Here is a 20,929-nt window from a genome sequence, read left to right on the forward strand (position 1 = left end):
TTCTAAAACTGCGTTTATAATCTATTATATGAATGGTTCATAAATTATCATTTTTGGTACAGAAATTGTATTTTTATTTGTTGCAAAATAGTGGTTTTGTTATGGGAAAAGTGCCCAAAAAATCATTCCTTTTTATCACCACAAGCAGAATAACAAAAATGATATTAAATGTTATATATTAATACTTTTTTGAGTTAATTGGACTTAATCATCAATTGGTTATTTACATAATTTGTAAAAAATGACTCCAATTACAGATATTGATCAATTTGCCAAATGTTTAAGATAAATAAAAATTGCAATTCTTATTTTACAAAAAGTGGCATGGTGAATTTTCGTTAAAAAATATCTTGTTCTTTTTCAAACTGTATGGTTACACTATTTCCTTCAGTGATTCATAAAGTCCTCTTAAACACCTTCGTTGTATTATTATTATTTTTTTTTTTGGCCTTTAGTGTTTGCGTGTAAACAATTTTAAAAATTGTTTTTGTGAACAACATAACGAAATGCGTAATATTTACAGTTGATTGTTTGTATGTTTTAGTTCAGTTTAAAATCTTGTGATATTCATAAATGACCAAACATGGCGTTCACATAGTTATGGAGGATGCTGAAAATGACTCATTATTCTTCTTGTTGTTATCTTAATATTTTTATAGTTGCATAAGAAAGTATGAAGTATGAAATTGCTATTGAAACAAAAAAAGGTCGATTGAGTGTTTCAAAGACCAAACAACAAAAGAACAAACAAAAAAAAATCGATCGAAAAAGATGAATGTCATTGTCATTATTTCATCTTAACGCAAATTTTTGGAGGGTGCTGTTTGTTATTTTTTGTTTTTGTTTTGTTTTTGTTTTTGTTTTTGTTTGTTTTATTTTGTTTTTGTTTTGTTTTGTTTTGTTTTGTTTTTGTTTTTGTTTTTGTTTTTGTTTTGTTTTTGTTTTGTTTTTGCTTTTGTTTTTGTTTTTGTTTTTTTTTTGATAAAATGGGCATCTTCACTGTAAGTTTACGAACTTTGACATTCAAAAAACTTATGTTGCTCAGTGTCTACGTTATAAGCATATTTCTTTTTAAGACTATATTTATAACATTGAAACATTTTAATTTTATCCATATTTTTCAGTAATGCTATGACAGTTAAGTACTTCATAGAAAGATCAGTTTGTGATTTATGAACTAGCTTACGTTTTTATTTTATCTTTATAAAAATAGAAAGAGTAGATCCTCAAGTCGTGCATTCTTCAGTTACCGAAAAGGGGAAAAGCTGATTAAATGTAACACAATCAGAGGTTTTATACATGCAGTTAAAAAACATAAACCGGGATTTTAAAAGACAAGAAAAATATATGAATTTAAAACAAATTATATCTCTTATTATTTGTCGTTGACGTATATTTATTAAGTATCGCATGACATGAAACTTAATTCGGCTATACATCACAAATGGTTTCTATTTGCGACCAGTCGATTTAATTGTTTCTTTTTATTATTATACTACATAATTTCTATCTAAAAACCAATAGTTATGAATTATGTATGACAACTATCGTTTGCATGGGTAATATCATTATGATATGTTTTTCAGACGTGCGATAAGTGATGACGGCAACAGCTGTTACTTTACTGTTAAGTTGTTTCTGTTGTCCTGTATTAGCAATATATTTATCTGTTTTAACAAATAACATCATTGTTTCTAGTAAAATTCTTTTAGTTACGGAGATAACTGAATCAGTTTTTGGATGTGCAATCTTGTGTCCTACTATTGGTGGCTGTTGTGCATCAGAATATGAAACTTCTACAAGGAGCTGTAAACTGTATTCAGTACCTCATAACACACAAACAGAACATCATGGTGGAATACACACATTATTACCTGATACAAGAAAAGGTAAGTTATATTCAAAATCATAATATTCAAGGCAATTTCAAATAGTACGAGAAACGTCGTGACTATTCTTTCTCGTGTCAGTAAGAATACTTCCTGCAGAATGAATCATTTACTCAGTTGTGTAATTTTCATTTTTATGACTTGGTCGTTGTATCTACTTATCGGTGTTTACAATATGACATCATCGACGGTGTGATATGAACTAGTGTTATGACAATTGGTTGTAAAGTGATTCTGTATCATTTTCTATAAAACCTGTGTGGTCGAAAGCAACGTTGTGACATTTCTATTGTTGTCTCTCCCTAAACTTTTCGTGACGTACAATCGATATAATTTCCGCCATGACAAATGCCGAATGTCAAACGACCAAACTATTCCAACAGAATCACAGAGAAAAGGGTTTAATGAGTAAGTTTAATTTTGCAAACTTGTAATCTCTTTATTTGATTTCAACATCTACAAAATTCGTATAGGTTCGTTTAAGTAAATAATGTTGATTTAGGGCTGTTACTGCATTTTACAACCCTAGATTAATCCTACGAGAATCCTGGTCCGTGAAGCGGAAGCTATATCTGATTTTATATATCCTATATATATCTAAAGTATCAATGTTTTATTGGAATACATAAAAACTCTAACACATATTTCCAACGTTTCGGTGGTGTACCCATCTTCTTCAGGAAATTTATGTTTCTACAGATGGAAAAACTTGAACAAAATAATTCATTTTTAGGTTTTGGTCTAAGGGTGGTACAGCACTTCATGCTATAAATCATTACGCCGTACTACTATATTTTGATTTTTCTTAATTATTTTCCACAGTTATTTCATTTTTAATTTTTGATGAAAACACACCTTTTCTTATTTTGATTCAGATTCTTTATCATGTGTTTATGTGTGCCTTTGATAAAAGTATTATCACCCACTGCGTACGTGGTTCAGCTTCTGAATCTAAATTTTTATCTTAATCTTTATTAGTTTTATGCCGAAAAAAAGATATCGGATATCTGAAAGTCCATTGCTCTAGACCACTCTAACTCAACTTGGCAATATAATATATAGCTTTCGTTAAGAGATACTTCCTCGTAAGTAAATCTAGAGCGCAAACATTAGCACATGATGTAACTGAATAGGATAACCTCTGATGGTATCGAGTAAGACAATAGAGGATTTGTAATAGTATATAAATACACCCACACCAAGTATATAATGAATATAATACATCTAATAGGGTGACGCTTACTTGCTAGAATATTACTATGTAGATACATATCATGCACGTCTAAATGTTTAACATCACCAAAAGATGTTAAAATTTACATTGAATATTTCGGATAACCGAGTTTTATGTAGTTTTATGCTGAGGAAGGATATCGGTTATCAGAAATATTCAATGTAATTTTTTCCATATTTTGGTGATGTTAAAACATATTTAGGCCTTTATTTAATTTATTGCTATGTTTCGCACGATCCATCACCCCGTAAGAGTGATTGTTGACTTTTATTTAGACGATTAATTTATATACATATACATATATATAATAAATCTTGACTATATCCAAACTCTAGAATATATAGCGTGAATATTAGCACATGATGTAACTGAAACTGACAACCTCTGATATCCGTAACAGTACACAAATACACCCACGCCAAAAAAATATTACATATACGAAGTCTAATGGGGTGAGGAAACTCTACCATCTAACTTGCTAGTACATTGCTATGTAGATACATTGCACGCTGTTTATACAAAATGCATACATATATAAATATATAATCAAGTCTTAAACTCAATCGATGCGAGGTTGCAACTTTGCAATGCGAACCTCTTCTCTACGTTGACATCTATGACAACACTGCCTGCACTAAGTTCAAAATAGACCACTCAGAAAATTTGGCTATATAAAATACAGCTTTCGTTAATTGAGTGATACTTCTTGGTAAGTATCACTCGGTTAACTGTTTCTTTCTTTACAGATGTAGCATGTCCTAATTGGTGGATAAAACACAACAACAAATGCTATTTCTTCAGTGATATTGTTGCAAATTGGACGGAGGCAATGGTATGATAAAATAAATGTAATATCGCGTATTTTGGCCTGTAAAACTGTAGTTGTATTTATTTTCGCGGTACTTAATTTTGCAAATTTTGGTCTATGAACATATCCATGGGTACTTATCGTTATTTTCGCACAACAGATAATGGTAGATATTGTTCTTTGCGTGTACTTATTTTCCGGGATAGTGCATGGAATATGACTTACTGTGCTATATGTTTGTATTTAGATATCAAATTTACTTTGAAAATATCTCATGTCCAATTAGAAAATTTATTTATAATATATTGATATAAACATTTGCTATGCAAAAGTCATGATATATGGTTTATCTACTTTATCAAGAAAATATGAATTTTTAATGTCGCTGTTTTCAATTTCTACATGCATAATATGAAATTAAATGCAAAGGCCAAAGCGACGATTTGTATTCTTCTGTTATATGTTTACACATCTGAACACTTGTTTCTTATATTTATTTTCATGGATGGAATCGAAAATGAGCCAAGTTGATCTTTAACTGCTTAACTGTTTGCAAATGCATTTCAGAACTATTGTAAACACAAAAGAAGCATGCTGGCAGAATGCCACTCTGAAGAAACAAAGCAGTTCCTCAAGTCTGGCTCAAGATCAAGAGGGCATAGTAAGTTTTTTTTTTATTTTATTTTGAAAAACAATTATTATTGGTTGTATATCAGTGACATGTCAAAATGACAGAGTAATTAAGTTGTTCTGTTTATTGTGTGATTGTATATAAAGTGATATTTCAACAGACAGAGAACGTTGTACTGTTTTATTTTTCTGGTTGTATACTACGTGACATATTAAAAGACAAAATAAGTTATCATGTTTCATTTTTTTCTAGTTGTATAATAAGAATATCTCAAAATGACAGAGTAAGATGCTCTTTTGTGACTGTTTTTGCATTGAGAACATGATGATATGTGTGTACATAGTGTTGTAATATATTATTTATAAAGATCTGAATAGTTACAAACGATGTTAAAATAGTCAAATTGCGATGTATATTTTCGGTTACCTCTCTGCGGCACTCGAACTGGTACTTTTGTGAAATAAACTGCATCACCATCTGCACACAGTTCGGCGCCCTTGACCACTCAGTCAGCTAGGCTACATAAAAATATACTTTTTGCTGGCCTGGTCCTTTTTCCTTTTAGGTTAAGTCTAGGATTGTAAATTATTGTGTTATTGTACGGCGTAACCCCCAGCAGAACTAATGAAAAACAGTACTTTAATGGGTGTTACATGGACACTTTTTATGAATATAACAAATCATGCGTATCCAAAATGAGCAAAACGCACAAATGGTTATATTTGTAAAATTATAACTTTCGATAGCTCCATGGGCGTCAAATCATTATCGGGCAATTTTCAAAAGGTCTGAAACAGATGAAAACAGCCTTTACGTTGACAAAGCATTATTAATTTTCCGAAAAATTGGTCGAGATAATGCACACATAACGATAAATATCTAAATGAGGAGGGGGGAGGGGGTAAATTTCAATAAAAATAATCCTTATCTACACGTACCTTGTAATAAAAATTTCCGGTTAAAATCAGAGTTCAAAAGTGACACCCCTTTTGAAAATTAAATTAACCCCCTCCTTTACTGGCACACGTATTATTAGATTGGACACTTGCGCTCCTTTCTTTGGTGCTCCGGAGTAAGATGCATCAGAAAATTTTCCACTAGGAGGACGTCAGAGATTTTTACCTGCCCTTTTGTAACCCTAGGCGTCATCATTTTCGTGGCCAGCGCGTTCTTTTATCAGTTACTCATCATAATTATGATGTAAAAGTGTTGTTGCGGTGGTGGTTACCTGAAAAAAAAGCATGCTATTGTTTCATTGTGTAATATGTTTTTTTAAATCACTGAAATCTAGCATTTTTCTACCCCACTCTAACTGTCTATGAAGTACGTCTATGGAAGGACATTAGTTGAAACTAGTAGGCCACGCCAACAATTGCCAGATAACATTTATTGATTGCTGCATTTTGCCCATTTCCTGTAAAAATACCCCCACTACAAATGACAAAAAAGAAAAAGAAACATAGTAAATGTAATTATAAGAATTTAATGATTCATATTGGATGTTTCATCGGCGTGTATAAGCGTCGACCGTTGACCCTAATACAATTTGCAATGAATGGGTCGCAAACTTTGGGCATGAAAATGTTACTACGATCAATGCTGGTACACGCCGATGAAACATGAATAAAAAAAAAAGAAACATCCAATTTATATATTAAAGTAGCACTCCAGCTAAGAATCATGCAAAATGTGATTCATGGGTAAAAAGTCTACATATTTTTATTTTTGATATTTTGTTTGAATTGCCATAGTACACAGAAATTAACATTCATTTTTTCATATAACCCGTGTTCTTATGAGATACAATTATATAGAATGCACTGTAGATTTAAAAAAATAACAGAGATAACTGTGTAAATGACACTCAGATACAATAGAATCTATTGGATTTTCAATGTTGATTATCTCCTAAGAGCAGGCGGATTTGAAAGAATAATTACAAATTTCATAATATAGAGCCATAAAACAGCTGAATTACAAAAATAAAAATATGTAGCCTTTTTTTTGGGTGCATCACATTTTCCAGATTTTGCATGATTCTTACAAACACAGCTACTAAAAACCTAAATAAAACGAATACCTGTCGAAACAAAACAAATTTCACAGTCCAAAAGGGCTGGGTTTAGACAGGTTTTAGAGTGATGATTTTAAAATTTGAGTAAGTATTACCAATGTATTATTGCAACAATTTCTTTTGTTATAAAAGCTACATGTATTTTAGCATTCCATTGTTATTTTGATTTTTGCCTTGGGTACATTTTAAAAGCGAAATTAACCGAGCTTTTTTTATCGATGTTGGTAAACTGATTAATTTAAAAATTATTTAGCAGTTCAAAAGTTCGCAAACATTAAATTTCATACATGTACTGAAATGATTAGGCTAATTAATACATTGTAAACTACACGTAGACCTCTCAGCCAGCTAGGCTATATATAAGTACCCATCGTAGGATTAATCTAGAATAATAAGAAGTAGACGGTGTATGGTAGTACAGGACAGTTCATGTAGGTGTTATTGTGTAAGATAGAAGATCAAATTAACGATAGATGTCACAACAAATCAATATCATGCAACGTCTCAGAATGTAACGACTCTATTCTGTACACTACTCCATCGGATCAAATTGATACAAGGAAGATTAAGTAAGCATAGAAAGGTCTGAAAAATTCCCAAAGATGTTAGACTGTCAAATTAGACAGGCAAATTTTTGGTCGTTCTCTCCGCGGGAATATATAACGTCTGAGTTTCATACATAACATACCAATCTAAAGAAGCAACGTTATTGTACAGTTTTACTTCGTTACTAAAACTGTGGCATTGTGGCATTTTTTTTCAGATTATTTAAGGTTTGAGTAAAATTTGATAATCAAGTTCATGATGTATTTTCATAGAATATATGAAACCATAAAATTTGCGATCAAATCTAATACATATAAAACGATATAAATAAAGTTCCACAGATAATTTACGGCAAGCGCAGGATTTATTGATTTTAATAAAAGTGTCACTACTTTAAATATACTGAATCGGTGATTTTGTTACCTAAGTGAATTCTAATGTGAGAAAACAAATTATGCTCACTTATGTAGACATCTATCAAAAAATCAGACAGAAGTGATTAATGTAAGTCAAAAACCCACTGATGCCCAATGAATCACTTCAAGATATGCAGTGTCTGAATTGTATGTGGACTGGTACGTTACATGTTGAACATACCTCCAATTGGCGTATATATAGACATATGACATTGACCGATTGTTTAACAATCTTTCTTTTTACATTCTTTTCAACTTTTGGCTATTAGCCCACATATATTTGCTGGCTCTACGTTGTTGTATTGTTAATGTTTGACTTGCATATATACATAGCTTTATGATCAGATACATTGAACCGATAAAGCTAAAACAAGTTTAAAAATTAACAATTCGTAAATAGAAATTTCTAGAGAATGCAATTTACAAAATGTACCACATGTTATTAAAAATCGGTCAAATCAGTTAGAACCTGTGAGTACTCTTTTTTGTTTTTTTTCGTTTGCTTTCTTTAAAACAAAGGAATGTTTTTATTAATATGAAAATCATTTTAAATTCCGCCTCTTTTTTATAATCTAAGCATTTTGGATTGGGGGAACAGACATAGAAACGGAATCTGTATGGATATGGATAACAAGTAAAACCAACTTAACAGTAAATGACTGGGAACATGGAGAGTCAGACATTACGTACGACGGAGGATCAGGTTGCCTGTTGATATATGCGCCATGGGACTATCATTGGGTTGAGGAAAGATGTTCCGTTCGTCGCAGATTCATTTGTGAAAAATGGTACGCAATTTAGCAAAACTTAGTTTATCAATTTTACAGAAAACGCAAGGCTTTTTTGCCATTTGAAATTGTACCTGCGTTCTATTCATGTAAAAAAAAGAGTATCGTAGGAATTTTAGATCATATTCTGAATTTCCAAAGTCTGTTCTTGATTTTTTATTATATATACCTGAATCTACACAATATATCTGGTTTACCGTTTCCTGCATCATTGAGCACAGGGAAAATAGGCAATATGTGCATTAATTTTTATCATTTATTATTTAAAACACAACAAATTTGTCATTCTTTCAGTATTATAAGTATTTACATTTCGGTCTCTCCCAGTCAGTTTTAAAAATAAAATAAACTCTTTAAAATAATATATACTGTAGACTAAAAATCAAACCCAATTGATTAGGGTTTTAGGGAGATTTTCTTATAATTTTAGTAACTAAATGACTCTTTCCGAAGATCTGAAGATCACATTCTGATAAAATATTAAAACCAAAAAAAAAAGCTTAGTTTCCGTATCTATCCCTTAAATTATTATCAAACCTCCAGATGGCTGCGCAAAGTCTAAGCGTATACATATACACGTGTGTATAAACAAGTTACGGTGCATCCATCTGCACCATGAAGGTGTCATAGTTTTCTTTTCCTATGATTTTATTTACTTTATGTTCTTCGTTGTGCACGTCTGTTTTCCATGTCTGGTCTTTGTCCCTGGATTACATCTTTTGATTACCTCTATAACCTTGTTTCCCTTGATTAATCTTACAACAGAAAGGGACAATAATTTGAAAGTCAATACAATTGAAACGTACAAAAACTATGAATAGTTGTATCTAAATAAGTCCATTCAATTAAATTTATTTCGCATTAGCAAACATTCCAATTTTACTCTAGTTGTATATTCATGTTATCGCTCGAGGCAGCAAATGCATGTAAAGTGTAAAGCTGATTTTGTCCTGGGCTAAGTCAATCACACATCTTCCTTAGCAGATTCGTCAATTTTCGTCAAATAATATGGGTTAATTTTTAAGAGCAATTAAAGCAATTATCGACGTGTTATCTCTGATGGAAGATCTTGGTTTATACAGAATAACGTCAAAATCACGGTCAACCCAGAAACTGTCACAGTGAGCCTAATAGAGTGAGATGTGATGCTTTGTAGAGATGTTTTAAAACTGACGTTATGCGTTTATCGGTAACCTCACACTCAATTTGAAATAATGATTTCATTGGATATTGCCAATACTTTTTTTGTATCACAACTGTAACATACGATAGAATGTATTAAGCAGTAAGAACAATTGGAATGATAAAATTGCCAATGAAACATTTAATTGAGCTACTTCAAAGTAGTGCATTTATGTTCTTTGCTGTACGCTTCTATTTTCCATGTCTGGTCTTTGTCTCTTGATTCGATCTTTTGATTACCGTTTTAACTTTGCATTGTCTTACATCCCTTAAGTACTCTTTGACAAAGAACACTACATTTATATCTTTATATTTTCAGTTTGTACTAAACGACACGAAGAAGACGTATTCTAGAATTAATACATACTCAGATTGGTTTATATGTGTATTGTAGTAGGCTTCGAAATAATTTTTTTGTTGTCTTTTTAAATTGTAAAGTAATTCTCTTTGTTTTGTCTACGTACCGGTATTTTGTATATTGTATATTTTGTATACTGTTCTCATAACATTGCTAGACAAGCCCAAAATCATGAATGAGCGGCAAATTTACGTGAAATGGACATCAAATGTTTGGTATCAGACAGATAAAATACAGATTACATATGCATTGCACTATGAGAACTGATTTGTTCACCGTGTCGTGGTTCTTCTTTCCTCTTTCGTCTACCTATAACGTGAGACTTAATGAACATCTTTGTGGGTATTTCTAGAATAACAGAAGACCCTTACCCGACAGGTACAACTTGTTCATGATCCCACTTGTTAGTGGAGCCCAGATTGCTCATTTACTCATGGTTCTTTCGTGTGTGTACTTGATTTATTTATCCAAGTATCAGTATAACATTTTGAAAAACATGAAAAAGTAATTATGTTTTAAACCATATGAATTTCTCTGTTTCATGCAAATTTTGAAAATTTTGAAGTTTTGATGACATAGCAAAACTGTTATTTGTACACGTCAAAGCACAATTAAATTCCCCCCCCCCCGAAAAAAACAAACAAACATACAAACAAACAAAAAAAGGGAAAAAACTAAAAAGAAACTTCTAATGATTTGTAAAAATATAAGACAAAAGTATTCTTAATTTTGGTTCAGTGACTAAGCATATAGATGTAGAATAAATATACCTATGTAATAATTTACATTTTTTTTTTAAATATTGAATATAACATATTTAATGGGGTTTCTTTAATTGACTATATGTTTTTAAGGGACTGTTCAAAATAACATTCAAGGCGACGTGAATACTGCTAACGCCACAATTACTGTTCATTTGAGATAATCCGATAACTAACTTAACGAACGGACGTAATGCAAAAAGTGATAAAAATACAATCCAGTTATCTTTCTTTTCACAGAAATGTCCTGATCAATACACGAACCTTCTTGACACAACAAGTCCCAAATTTACATTTGGTTTATTCCGCTTTCTTTAGTTTTTTTCAAATAAGTTAGTTGGCAGATTGCGTAAATTCCGATTACAAGGCAAAACATACGAATGATATGTGGATTGCATGCAGTGGTAGGGTTCAAACTTTGGAGAATGATTAGAAGGGATGAAATCTTGAATGAGTTTGATATTTCTCAGAAATCTGTTTACGGGGAACAGCTTTTTTCAGAAGGTGTAGGGGTAATGAAAAAAGGAAACACCATCAATTAAGGCTTGGAGTTACATCATACATTGTTTTAAGGGATTGGTATTTTGCATCTGGTATTTAGTACAGAACTGATAACGTGACTTGAGCCACCAATATACCAAAAGTAAAAACAATTTTAATTATGTAAAACATAATGATACTAACAAAACTAATTTAATTGGTACACTGTACAATTCTCTACCCGGTAACAAACAGTTCCAATGACTTTGCAATTAAGCTCATTCCCGATGACAAACAAAACAAAACATAACAAAAACATTTAAAAATTATTATAACTGTAAATGCAGGGGGGGGGTATATCCGTTCCCGCTTCATGCTGTCTAGAGATGTTATTAGGTGGTGAACCTCTATATATCGGGTTAATAACGTAGATATTTGTTAACGATCAATCTTTTTTCCCGTCCTAATCGTTTCTCCCGAACGTGAATTAAGTCAAGGTCAACATAAGAATGTAAAAATAAAATGACCTCCTGTGCACTTCTTACTATGGCATCAAAACATACAAGTTGAATATGGAAATGCATTTAATTGTTGAGTTCATAAATGTCTGCAAATGATAACGTGACAGGTTTGGGGGAATGCTTTTATTTTGGTTAGGTTTTTAGATCTATTTATTTCGGTTTTATGTTTAACTAGTTCGCGAGGTATGGTTACAAAAATATTAAACATGTTGAATTTTAAACGTAAAACCCGAATTTTAAAATATTCCAAAAAAGTAAGTTATGATATGATTCCATGTTTAGAAATTATAAACCAAATCATCACAAAAGTAGGGTGTTATGCAGTTTACAATCACTACCGACGTATTTAAAGAAATAAAGTTACACTGTATACAAGAAAAAATACTAGAGCAAATAAATAGTATGGATCGAAATTTGAGATTAAAATATCATTAGGCATACTTGTACATGTACATGTACAGTTTTCGTCAACCACAGGGGCTTGATCCCACTATCAAGTATGCAGCCCCACTAGGGGTTGCTTCCACTATCAAATATGCAGCCCCACTAGTATACAACTTTTACAAAGATGTAAAAATTTTGGGCGGGATGCCTCGCTTCAATTCATGTTTAAAAAATAAAATCGACCTTCACATCGCTAGACAAATGCTTCAGTTCCATTCTTTGTAAGAGTCAGGCAATGGGTGGCACATCATAATTCACAACTTGGTTTTTTTTAAATCTAAATATATTCAATACATTTAACCACGAAGCAGTTGTTACTTAGATTTTGTGCTTGTTTATAGGGAATATACGTGGTAAAACTTTTCTAACACTTTTTCCATTGGCCTACATGTTTCTTACAATATCTTACAAAGGTAAACTTTAAAAGCACTTGGATGGTTATTTCTGGAGGTTATGAGGTGTAAATATTTGGATAATGCACTAATTTTTTTTTTCTTTTTTTCTTCATGTGCCACAATTTACTCACAGTTCGCCTTAGACGGAGAAGTACTTATTTGCGATAACACTAGGAAAACGAATTTTCCTTGCGCTTTATATTGTATGTCTATCGATATCAAGTCGCAGTAGTTTAAATTTCAGTGGTAATGTGAGTTAGAATATTCAACCCATGGTGTTGATTTAATCAGAAGTATTTGCTGGTGATACCTGTGTTATTCATCAAATTCATCATTTCTTAAGTGATTACTGAGCAGTAATTAGTGATATATTCATTTTTATTTGAACATAAACTGAGTTGGAGCGAGTTGGATCACCCTTGTGAAGGTTATATAACAGTAGAGCTGCATATTTGATAGTGGGAGCAATGCCCTGTGCTTCAAAAATAAGAATTATTCACGTGTTGAAGACAACTTTTTGAATTGCTTATTATATTCTGTAGATCCAGACCAATTTTCGTATTCAGCATTTTGTTGATATTCTTTTTTGCAAAGGAAGATACTTTTAACCAGAAAAAAAAATGAAAATGTTAACCAGTACAATAGTTTTTTCCCATCTTTATAAAACATGTAAATAGGATTAATTAAAATAATAAATCAATAAAGATTATTTATCGAAATTCAGCTGAAAACTACATTGAAACCCCAAAAATACCAACAAATTTGAGCAACCTTGCATAATCACAATCAAAGTGCAAGTTTTCTTGTACCGTTAATATTTGACAGAAGATGCAGAATATCTTACATACTGTATCATGAAAAGCCAGTAAGTGTCGTTTACCTATAAATTGGTAAAAATTAAAAAGTAACCACTGAGCAACAAGTATGCAAATGTATTAAAAAATAAATCTTTTTACATACATATGTGAAGAATAGTCTTATTGACTTTACGACAAACGTGATGAGTTTTCATTCAACGTTTTCAACTTTCATCAGTGGCAACATCCCTTCAGCACCTGCGTATTGAGTGTTCATATCACAACTCATACGTTATGCCTGAGCTTGCCGAGACTACATCGACTTTTTGTATCGCGCTAGAATTCTAACAAATAGGCTTCTGGAACAGGGTTATGTTGCTACAAGACTGAAGTCATTACTACAAAAGTGTTATGGTCGTCCTCATGAACTCGTGGATTGTTTCGGTGTATCCATCTACGCCTTGAAAACTGATTTGTTCAACGTGTCATAGTTTTCCTTTCTTTTTGATTTGTTTTGTTTTGTCTTCGGAATTGAGCTTAATTGCAGTGTCATTGCAACTGATTTTTACCAGGTAGAATCTGAATAACATAAAGGACCATTATTCTGCAAAAAATAAAAAACCGGGAGCACAAACCAGGTGTATCGTTGGGTAAGCCTCGTTTTGCTTTTCAAGGAACATCCGCCGAGTTGCTCAATAATGGTGACGTCCAAGTCGGATGAAACAAAAAAAAAAACAAACAAAAAAAAAACAAAAAAAAAACAAGCAAACAAACGAACAAACAAACAAACAAAAACAAATAAAAAAAACACTATGGCACAATAAAAAATTGATTCTCATAGTGCAGTTGTATAAACCATAACGATCTTCCAGTACATAATGGCGACCATAACATTTCTGTAGTGACGACGTAAGTACCAGTCCACCTAAAACTTAAGTACTGCAAAGTGTTAAGATGATTTATGGTGTGGAGAAACCCACCAAACAAGAATTGATTCTTCAGTCTACATGTGTTATTTTTTTGCATAATAATGGTCTTTTATGTTCTTCAGATTCAGATGTTATACTTTGGGGAAAATCTCCTACTATAATCCAGTAAATCAAACCAAAGCACGAACAATAACTTTTCAAAGTATCACGTTTGAGATCAATATTTAATTGATTGTATTTGAAATTGGAAACTTGCAAAAAATATTGTTCCTTATTTAGTTTGATGTGGTAGAATTTTGTGGAAGATAGATGAAAGTAATGTTTTCAAAAAATATATAAATCAATAAATAAAATACAAAAGAACAAACAAACGAACGAACGAACAAACCATAATACGCAGAGAAATTTCATGTCATGACACATATCAAACCTAAATCAGATAAATATTTCAGGGGTCATATCGTGCTTCGTGGAACATGTTTTGTGTTGTTTTCATGTGCGTGTTTCATAGGAATCGTTTGTGTGTTTCTTATGCCTCGGGTGCATAGAATTGGAAAAAATAAATATTTGGGAGGTGTGGCAGTCCATACCAAATTCAGGCACTATTTTTCTACAATTTGTTGTTTTGTTTGTTTGTTTTTTTTTTTCGTTTTACATGTATTTATTAATAAAGAAGTTTCAGCATACATTGGTTTGAGGGTGTTGGAATTTTGTATCTAGTAGTTAGTACTGAATTGATAAAGTAACTTGAGCCACCTTTATACCAAAAGTAAAAAAACTATAAAATTATGTAAAACAAATTAAAACTGACAAAAGTTATTTAAATAGTACACTGTACCATTTTCTACCTGGTAAAAATCAGTTGCAATGACGTTGCAATTTAGCTCATTTCCGAAGACAAAACAAAACAAATCTTTACAAAAACATTTAAAGCCAATATAACTGGAAATGCAGGGGGTATATCCGTTACCACTTCATGCGGTCTAGATATGTTAGTAGGTGGTGAACTTCCATACACTTCTAACCCAAATAATGACTGTTATGACTATCCACAGCCGTTTTATGACTAATACGGACACAAAATGTCTCAATAAACACTAGTTCTGTCTACGAAAAATACATTGTGTCTACAAATAATATAAAAAGTGTTGCTTTAGTCATTTGTTGTCAATCTAAACAAAATAAAATGTTTTGGTATACATGTTTTGGCTATAATGTCGATAGTCCTTTTTTCTTTTGGTTGAGTTGGTTAAAATTGCCTATGTCAACGATTTGTGGTGTTGTTAGACAAAAAATGTCTACATCAACACTTTTTGTGTTGAGGTAGACAGAATGTGTCACCCTAAACGCAGCAAAAAGTTGTATTAGTGATAATCGGATCATTAACATACGTACCTAACGCTCTTACTAAACCAAAGAATCTCTAAAGAGTCAGTATTTTAAATCATGGTTATATCCCTTATCTCATGTTTTGTGATACACTGTAATAGTAACGATTCAATTTAGGAATACTTATAGTTTGAAAAAAAAAACTATTTGTAGTTTAGTATTGTTTAGCAAATGTGAACTATATGCGTATTTTCGGTCCAGGGAAACGATCTTCTTTTCTGTAAACCTCTGGACCAGCCACTTGTTAAATCTTTTTATTAAATCGTTTTCCTTTGATCTTTTGTTTGCCATGAAAATAATGGATTTACAGTTTATTTGCAAATGTTTAAGTCTTGGTTAATTTGACGAAATGTACAGCTGACAAAACATTTCAATAAATGTAGATACAAGTGAGTCTAAAAAAAAAGGTGCCGGAATCGTAAAGAAAAATTGCTCAGGACAGACCATTTATCAAATTCATCAAAAAGATAAATGTTTGTAATAAAAAAATATATCCATAACTATTCGTGTCATCACGAAATCTATATACTATGATTTTAGTTTCCTGTAGCACAGGCTGAGAGTAATCGAGGGAACCAAGGTTATAGCGGTAATAAAAAGAATGTAATCCAGGGGCAAAGACCAGATATGGAAAACAGATATACACAACAAAAAACATAAAGTAACTCAAATCGTACATACACAATAACAAAAGCAAATGAGCATTTCGGACTCCACTAAAAACTGGGAGCATGGACCAGGTGCATCGATAGGGAAAGCGTCCTCTGCTTTTCTAGAAACACCCGCCGAGGTGCTCATGAAAATTCAAGTCTAGGGTAGACAAAAGAGGAAAGGAAAACTATGACTCGTTGAACAAATCAGTTTTCATGGCAGAAAAGTACTTCATATGTCAATACAAGCTTTGTTTGTTTGTTTGTTGGGGTTTAACGTCCGAGCGGCAATATTTCAGCTATATTCAGACGATGAACATGACATTGATGATAAAATGAACATGAAATGATGATGAAATGAAAAAGGGATCGGACACAAGGACAATGGGGTCGACAAATTTTTATTACCACTGGAAATAGGGAGAGGTGGGTAGGGTCGGGCAATTTAGCATCCTGTGGCGGGGCCCTATGGTTCTTACTCCGGGAAAATACCACAGTAGGGTTCTTTAACGTGCGAGGAACGTGGCATTTTCCCAACACGGTGCACCACTGTGGTTTGCGGTCAGGTTTTCCGTATTATAGCCTGACAACCCCAGCATGTAACACGCCAGGGGTACCCCATTCAACCACCTGGGGCATACATCCCAGTTGCTCTGTGGGCAAAGCGCCCTAGCCCCCGGCTAGGGTTCTGAGCACTATTAAGTCGCCTTTTACGACAAGCTTAGCGCTGCTGCAGGCCTATTCTTTTGACACCCGGACCTGTACGGGGCGTCAATACAAGCACAAAGCAACTTAAATCAACATTGCTGCCAAAGCATCACTTATAACAATAATTAAACCATAGAATATTAAAGTAATAAAGCAATCCAAACATTATATAACACAGATGTGAAACATGTATATTGTATTTCTGTTTCAATCAACTTTTATTGAAATATAGAAAACGGCAAACAGACTCCGTGTATTATTATCATTGTATACGGTACATTGTATTCATCAATCATTTATTTTTTTAGATATCATCAGGATTAGTTTTAGGTTATTGCATCTCTTGCAGAGTTGGCATATAAAAGAATTGCATAGTCAGAGACAAAAACATAATGACTATTCTTGTTGGAATTATAATTTATTCAGGGGAATGTCTTGGAAAATATCCAATTATAAACTATCATAATAAACAGACATATTATTGATATAACCGAACTGAATACATATGGAATTGATAAGGATATTAAAGAGTAATAAAGGGAACCAAGGTTATAGCAGTAATCAAAAGAATGGAATCCAGGGACAAAGACCCGACATTGAAAACAGAACATACAGTAACTAAAATCAAACATACAAAGTAACAAAAGGAAATGAGCAACTCGGACTCCACTAAAAACTGGGAGCATGGACCAGTTTCACCGGTAAGGTAAGCGTCCTCTGCTTTTCTAGAAACACCCGCTGTGTTGCTCATAAAAAGTCAAGTCCGGGGTAGACAAACGAGGAAATTAAAACTATGACCCGTTGAATAAATCAGTTTTCATAGTGCAAATGGATACACCATAACGATCCACGAGTTCATGATGACGACCAAAGAACTTCTGTAGTGATGACTTCAATCTTGTAGCAACATAACCCTGTTCCAGATGCCTATGTGTTAGAGTTCTAGTGCGATACAGTACATTGTTCATTACAAAGCAATGTTATAGCATTACCATATGTTGATATGTAGAGTACAAGTGCATGTATAACAACACATAATTAAGAGAGAATTAGTATCCTATATACACCTTAATGTTTTTTTTTATCTTTTTTTTATTTTTTGTTCATTTAAGAAACCCGACTTCAATTTTCTTTTTTTATATGTTGTTCAATGTTGTAGACTCATTCTTAAAAAGAACAGAAAAGGGGGTCACCGGATACATTTTCTCATAAATGGGGGGCTCAAGTAGGGAATTTAGCCGTAAAATAAATTCTGATTTTCTTTAGATTGTGTAGTTCATATGCAGAAAAACACCTTTATTGTCGTTCTTTGTTTAACAAAAGCTATGTTTAAAGATAAATCAATCTAATTATCCTACAACTTTCATAAAGTAAAATTCAACTTTTATCCCGCTATCTAGGCTCATTTTTTCCCTTTCGCCTAAAAAATTCTCCCCAAAATTTACATAAATTAATGTTTTAATGATATCAATGATTTTTCTGTCATAAACTAATATGATTTACAGACACAATATTAAAACATTTTGATAAGAAAGAAATATTGGTTCATCACACTATTTACAGAGATATACAATAAATTGTAAGACTAAACCAGTTTTTTTTTCTGAATTTGTATACTTTGTCATAAAAATTGATGGATTGAAATAAAAGTACAAATAATGTTGTTTTATTTGCAAGTCAATATTTAGAAACTATCAAAAATAGTTCGACAAATTTCTTTCAGATTCCCTAAAATAAGAAAAAAAATGTTATTTCACTAAATAGGGGATCCACCTTGATATCATTTCAGTTTACGAGGAAGTATTAAACCTTTTTTTCAGATATTCTGATCCAGAAATTGTGTTCACACCCAAGGAACAACTTTATCTCATATGTTGGACACTTATATGCAAGAATAAGACCAGAATACGACCACAACATTCAAAGTAAACAGACTAGTTTCCAGAAATCCTTATGTAATTTTGACTTTTTTTAAAATTAACAATAGCATAATTGTGAACTAGACGGTTGATTTTAAAATGTTGTAATTTACGCCAAAATAACTTTTAATGCCACTTCTCTTTTTTATTTCTAAATCTATACAAGCACAAATCAGCAAGAATCAACATTTAACGTTGCTGCAAAGGACTCACTTAAAACGTTGGTTAAATCATAGAATATTAATGTATTGAAATAATGCAAACATTATATAATACAGTTGTGAAACATGTATATTGTATTACTCTTTCAATAAACTTTTGTTTGAATACAGAAAATAACAAAACAACTGTGTGTATTATTTATACACTTATTGGTGCACATCAATCACTTTTGTAATAGATATTATCAGGATTGGATTTCGGTTCTTAAAACCCTTGCAGAGTGGGAATATAAATGAAGTGTTTAGTCACTGCATGAAATGATGCATTTAATTTGAAATGAAATGAAAATTTTATGTACATTATATTTCAAATTTCATAAAATACATTACAAAAAATGCAGTGGAAAATTTCTAATTTACTTTTCATTTAAACCAAATTTATTTTGACAATTAATTTTCCAGATTAATTCCTAGTTTAAAAGGCAAAATTAAATTTGAGTAAACTTCACATTTACATAAATTAAATTGCTTTTAATGTAATAGTTTAATGAAATTCATATTTGCTCTAAATTAATAATTTGATATAATTTTCATAATATTAAATTTGTATAAACATCATATTTAAACAAAAAATGTACTCTTATAAATTTCAATGTCAGTTAAATTTCAAATTTAAATCAAATGATTTATATTACAAATTTTATTTTGCATAAATGTACATTAAAACATTAAAATTTATTGTGTTAATATTTTTGTTCATAAATGACACATTTATTTGAAAATAAATTGAATGAAAACTCGAAAAAACTCGAAATTTAATGAAAAAATATTTTTTACGAAAGATGAAAAATAATTCGTCGTAAAGTATACTTTAAATTTTAAACTAGAAATTCAATAATTAATTAAAATGTTTAAACGTATTACTTCGTGCAGTGAGGGATAGACAAACAACATTGTACTGACTATTCATTGTCGAATTATGATTTATTCAAGAGAATGATTTCGAAATTATCGAATTTTAAACAATTAGAATTGACAGAAATACTATTGATGTCACCGAACTGAAATAGATAGAGGACAACAGATGTTTTTTCTTCACAATCAGGTAATAATATAGCATCGCCATACCTTGATTGCTAGATATTAGGAACATTTAAAATTCAGACACTGTCAATGACAAAGTGCTCCATGGTGAAGAAAACCCCGACAAACAAAACTATGCTATATTTTCAAATAACGATAATTATTTTTGTATTCAGATCTACACTTTTTGAGAAAATCATAAATCTATCTCTCACTAAAATCAACAAATCAAACAAAATCCAAATTGATTACTTTCACAGTGCCAATATCATGAACAGTCTATATTATTTTTTTCTCTCAAAAGTAGAAAAACCGATGATAAACTAAGACTTATTACTGTTTTATGACTAACTGTCTCTGATTAAGAAATAAAACTGAAATCGATGGGTTTTTGACATGCATGAATCATCTTCCGTCAAATTTGACTGATACTTGAATATCTTTTTGCATGAAATAGAAAAATACTTATGGTTTAAAATATGACCACATTTTTAAGAGTAATCAAGGGTAACAATGTTTTAAAATGTTATACAGATACTTGGATAAATATAATAAGTACACACACCAAAGAACCAAAATAACATGTACAAAGAAACAAAAGTAAATGAGCAACCTACACTCCACCAACAAGTGGGATTATGGACCAGGTGTACCTGTAGGGTCTCTATAAACACCCACCGTAATTAAATATCACGTTCTGGGTAGACGAAAGAGGAAATAATAACCTCGACACAGTGAACAAATCAGTTGTCAATCAAACTCATTG

General features: G+C 31.6%; 1 protein-coding gene across 2 annotated transcripts; it reads left to right on the top strand.

Moving 5' to 3' along the window:
* The first annotated feature begins 1,568 nt into the window (after nt 1-1,568).
* LOC148598162 (C-type lectin 16-like) lies at nt 1,569-18,930 on the top strand. 2 transcript variants are annotated; one of them, XM_088561117.1, is made up of 5 exons: nt 1,569-1,889; nt 3,870-3,955; nt 4,499-4,592; nt 8,176-8,386; nt 18,821-18,930. In XM_088561117.1, coding segments are annotated over exons 1-5 (681 nt in total). In that variant the 5' UTR covers nt 1,569-1,600; the 3' UTR covers nt 18,822-18,930. The 2 variants fall into 2 exon arrangements, with proteins under 2 accessions (XP_088417243.1, XP_088417242.1); XM_088561116.1 differs by lacking the exon at nt 18,821-18,930 and adding an exon at nt 9,888-10,014 and having other exon boundaries at nt 1,570-1,889.
* The last annotated feature ends 1,999 nt before the right edge of the window (nt 18,931-20,929 follow it).

The sequence above is a fragment of the Perna viridis genome, chromosome 14 (genome assembly GCF_037379345.1).
Source record: "Perna viridis isolate PV_CMFRI_1.1 ecotype Kerala chromosome 14, ASM3737934v1, whole genome shotgun sequence".
Taxonomy (NCBI): domain Eukaryota; kingdom Metazoa; phylum Mollusca; class Bivalvia; order Mytilida; family Mytilidae; genus Perna; species Perna viridis.

Coding starts and splice junctions, on each gene's coding strand:
- LOC148598162 (XM_088561116.1), top strand. CDS start 1,601: ATGACGGCAACAGCTGTTACTTTACTGTTAAGTTGTTTCTGTTGTCCT. Junction 1,890..3,869: donor ATTACCTGATACAAGAAAAG/GTAAGTTATATT, acceptor CTTTCTTTACAG/ATGTAGCATGTCCTAATTGG. Junction 3,956..4,498: donor CAAATTGGACGGAGGCAATG/GTATGATAAAAT, acceptor AATGCATTTCAG/AACTATTGTAAACACAAAAG.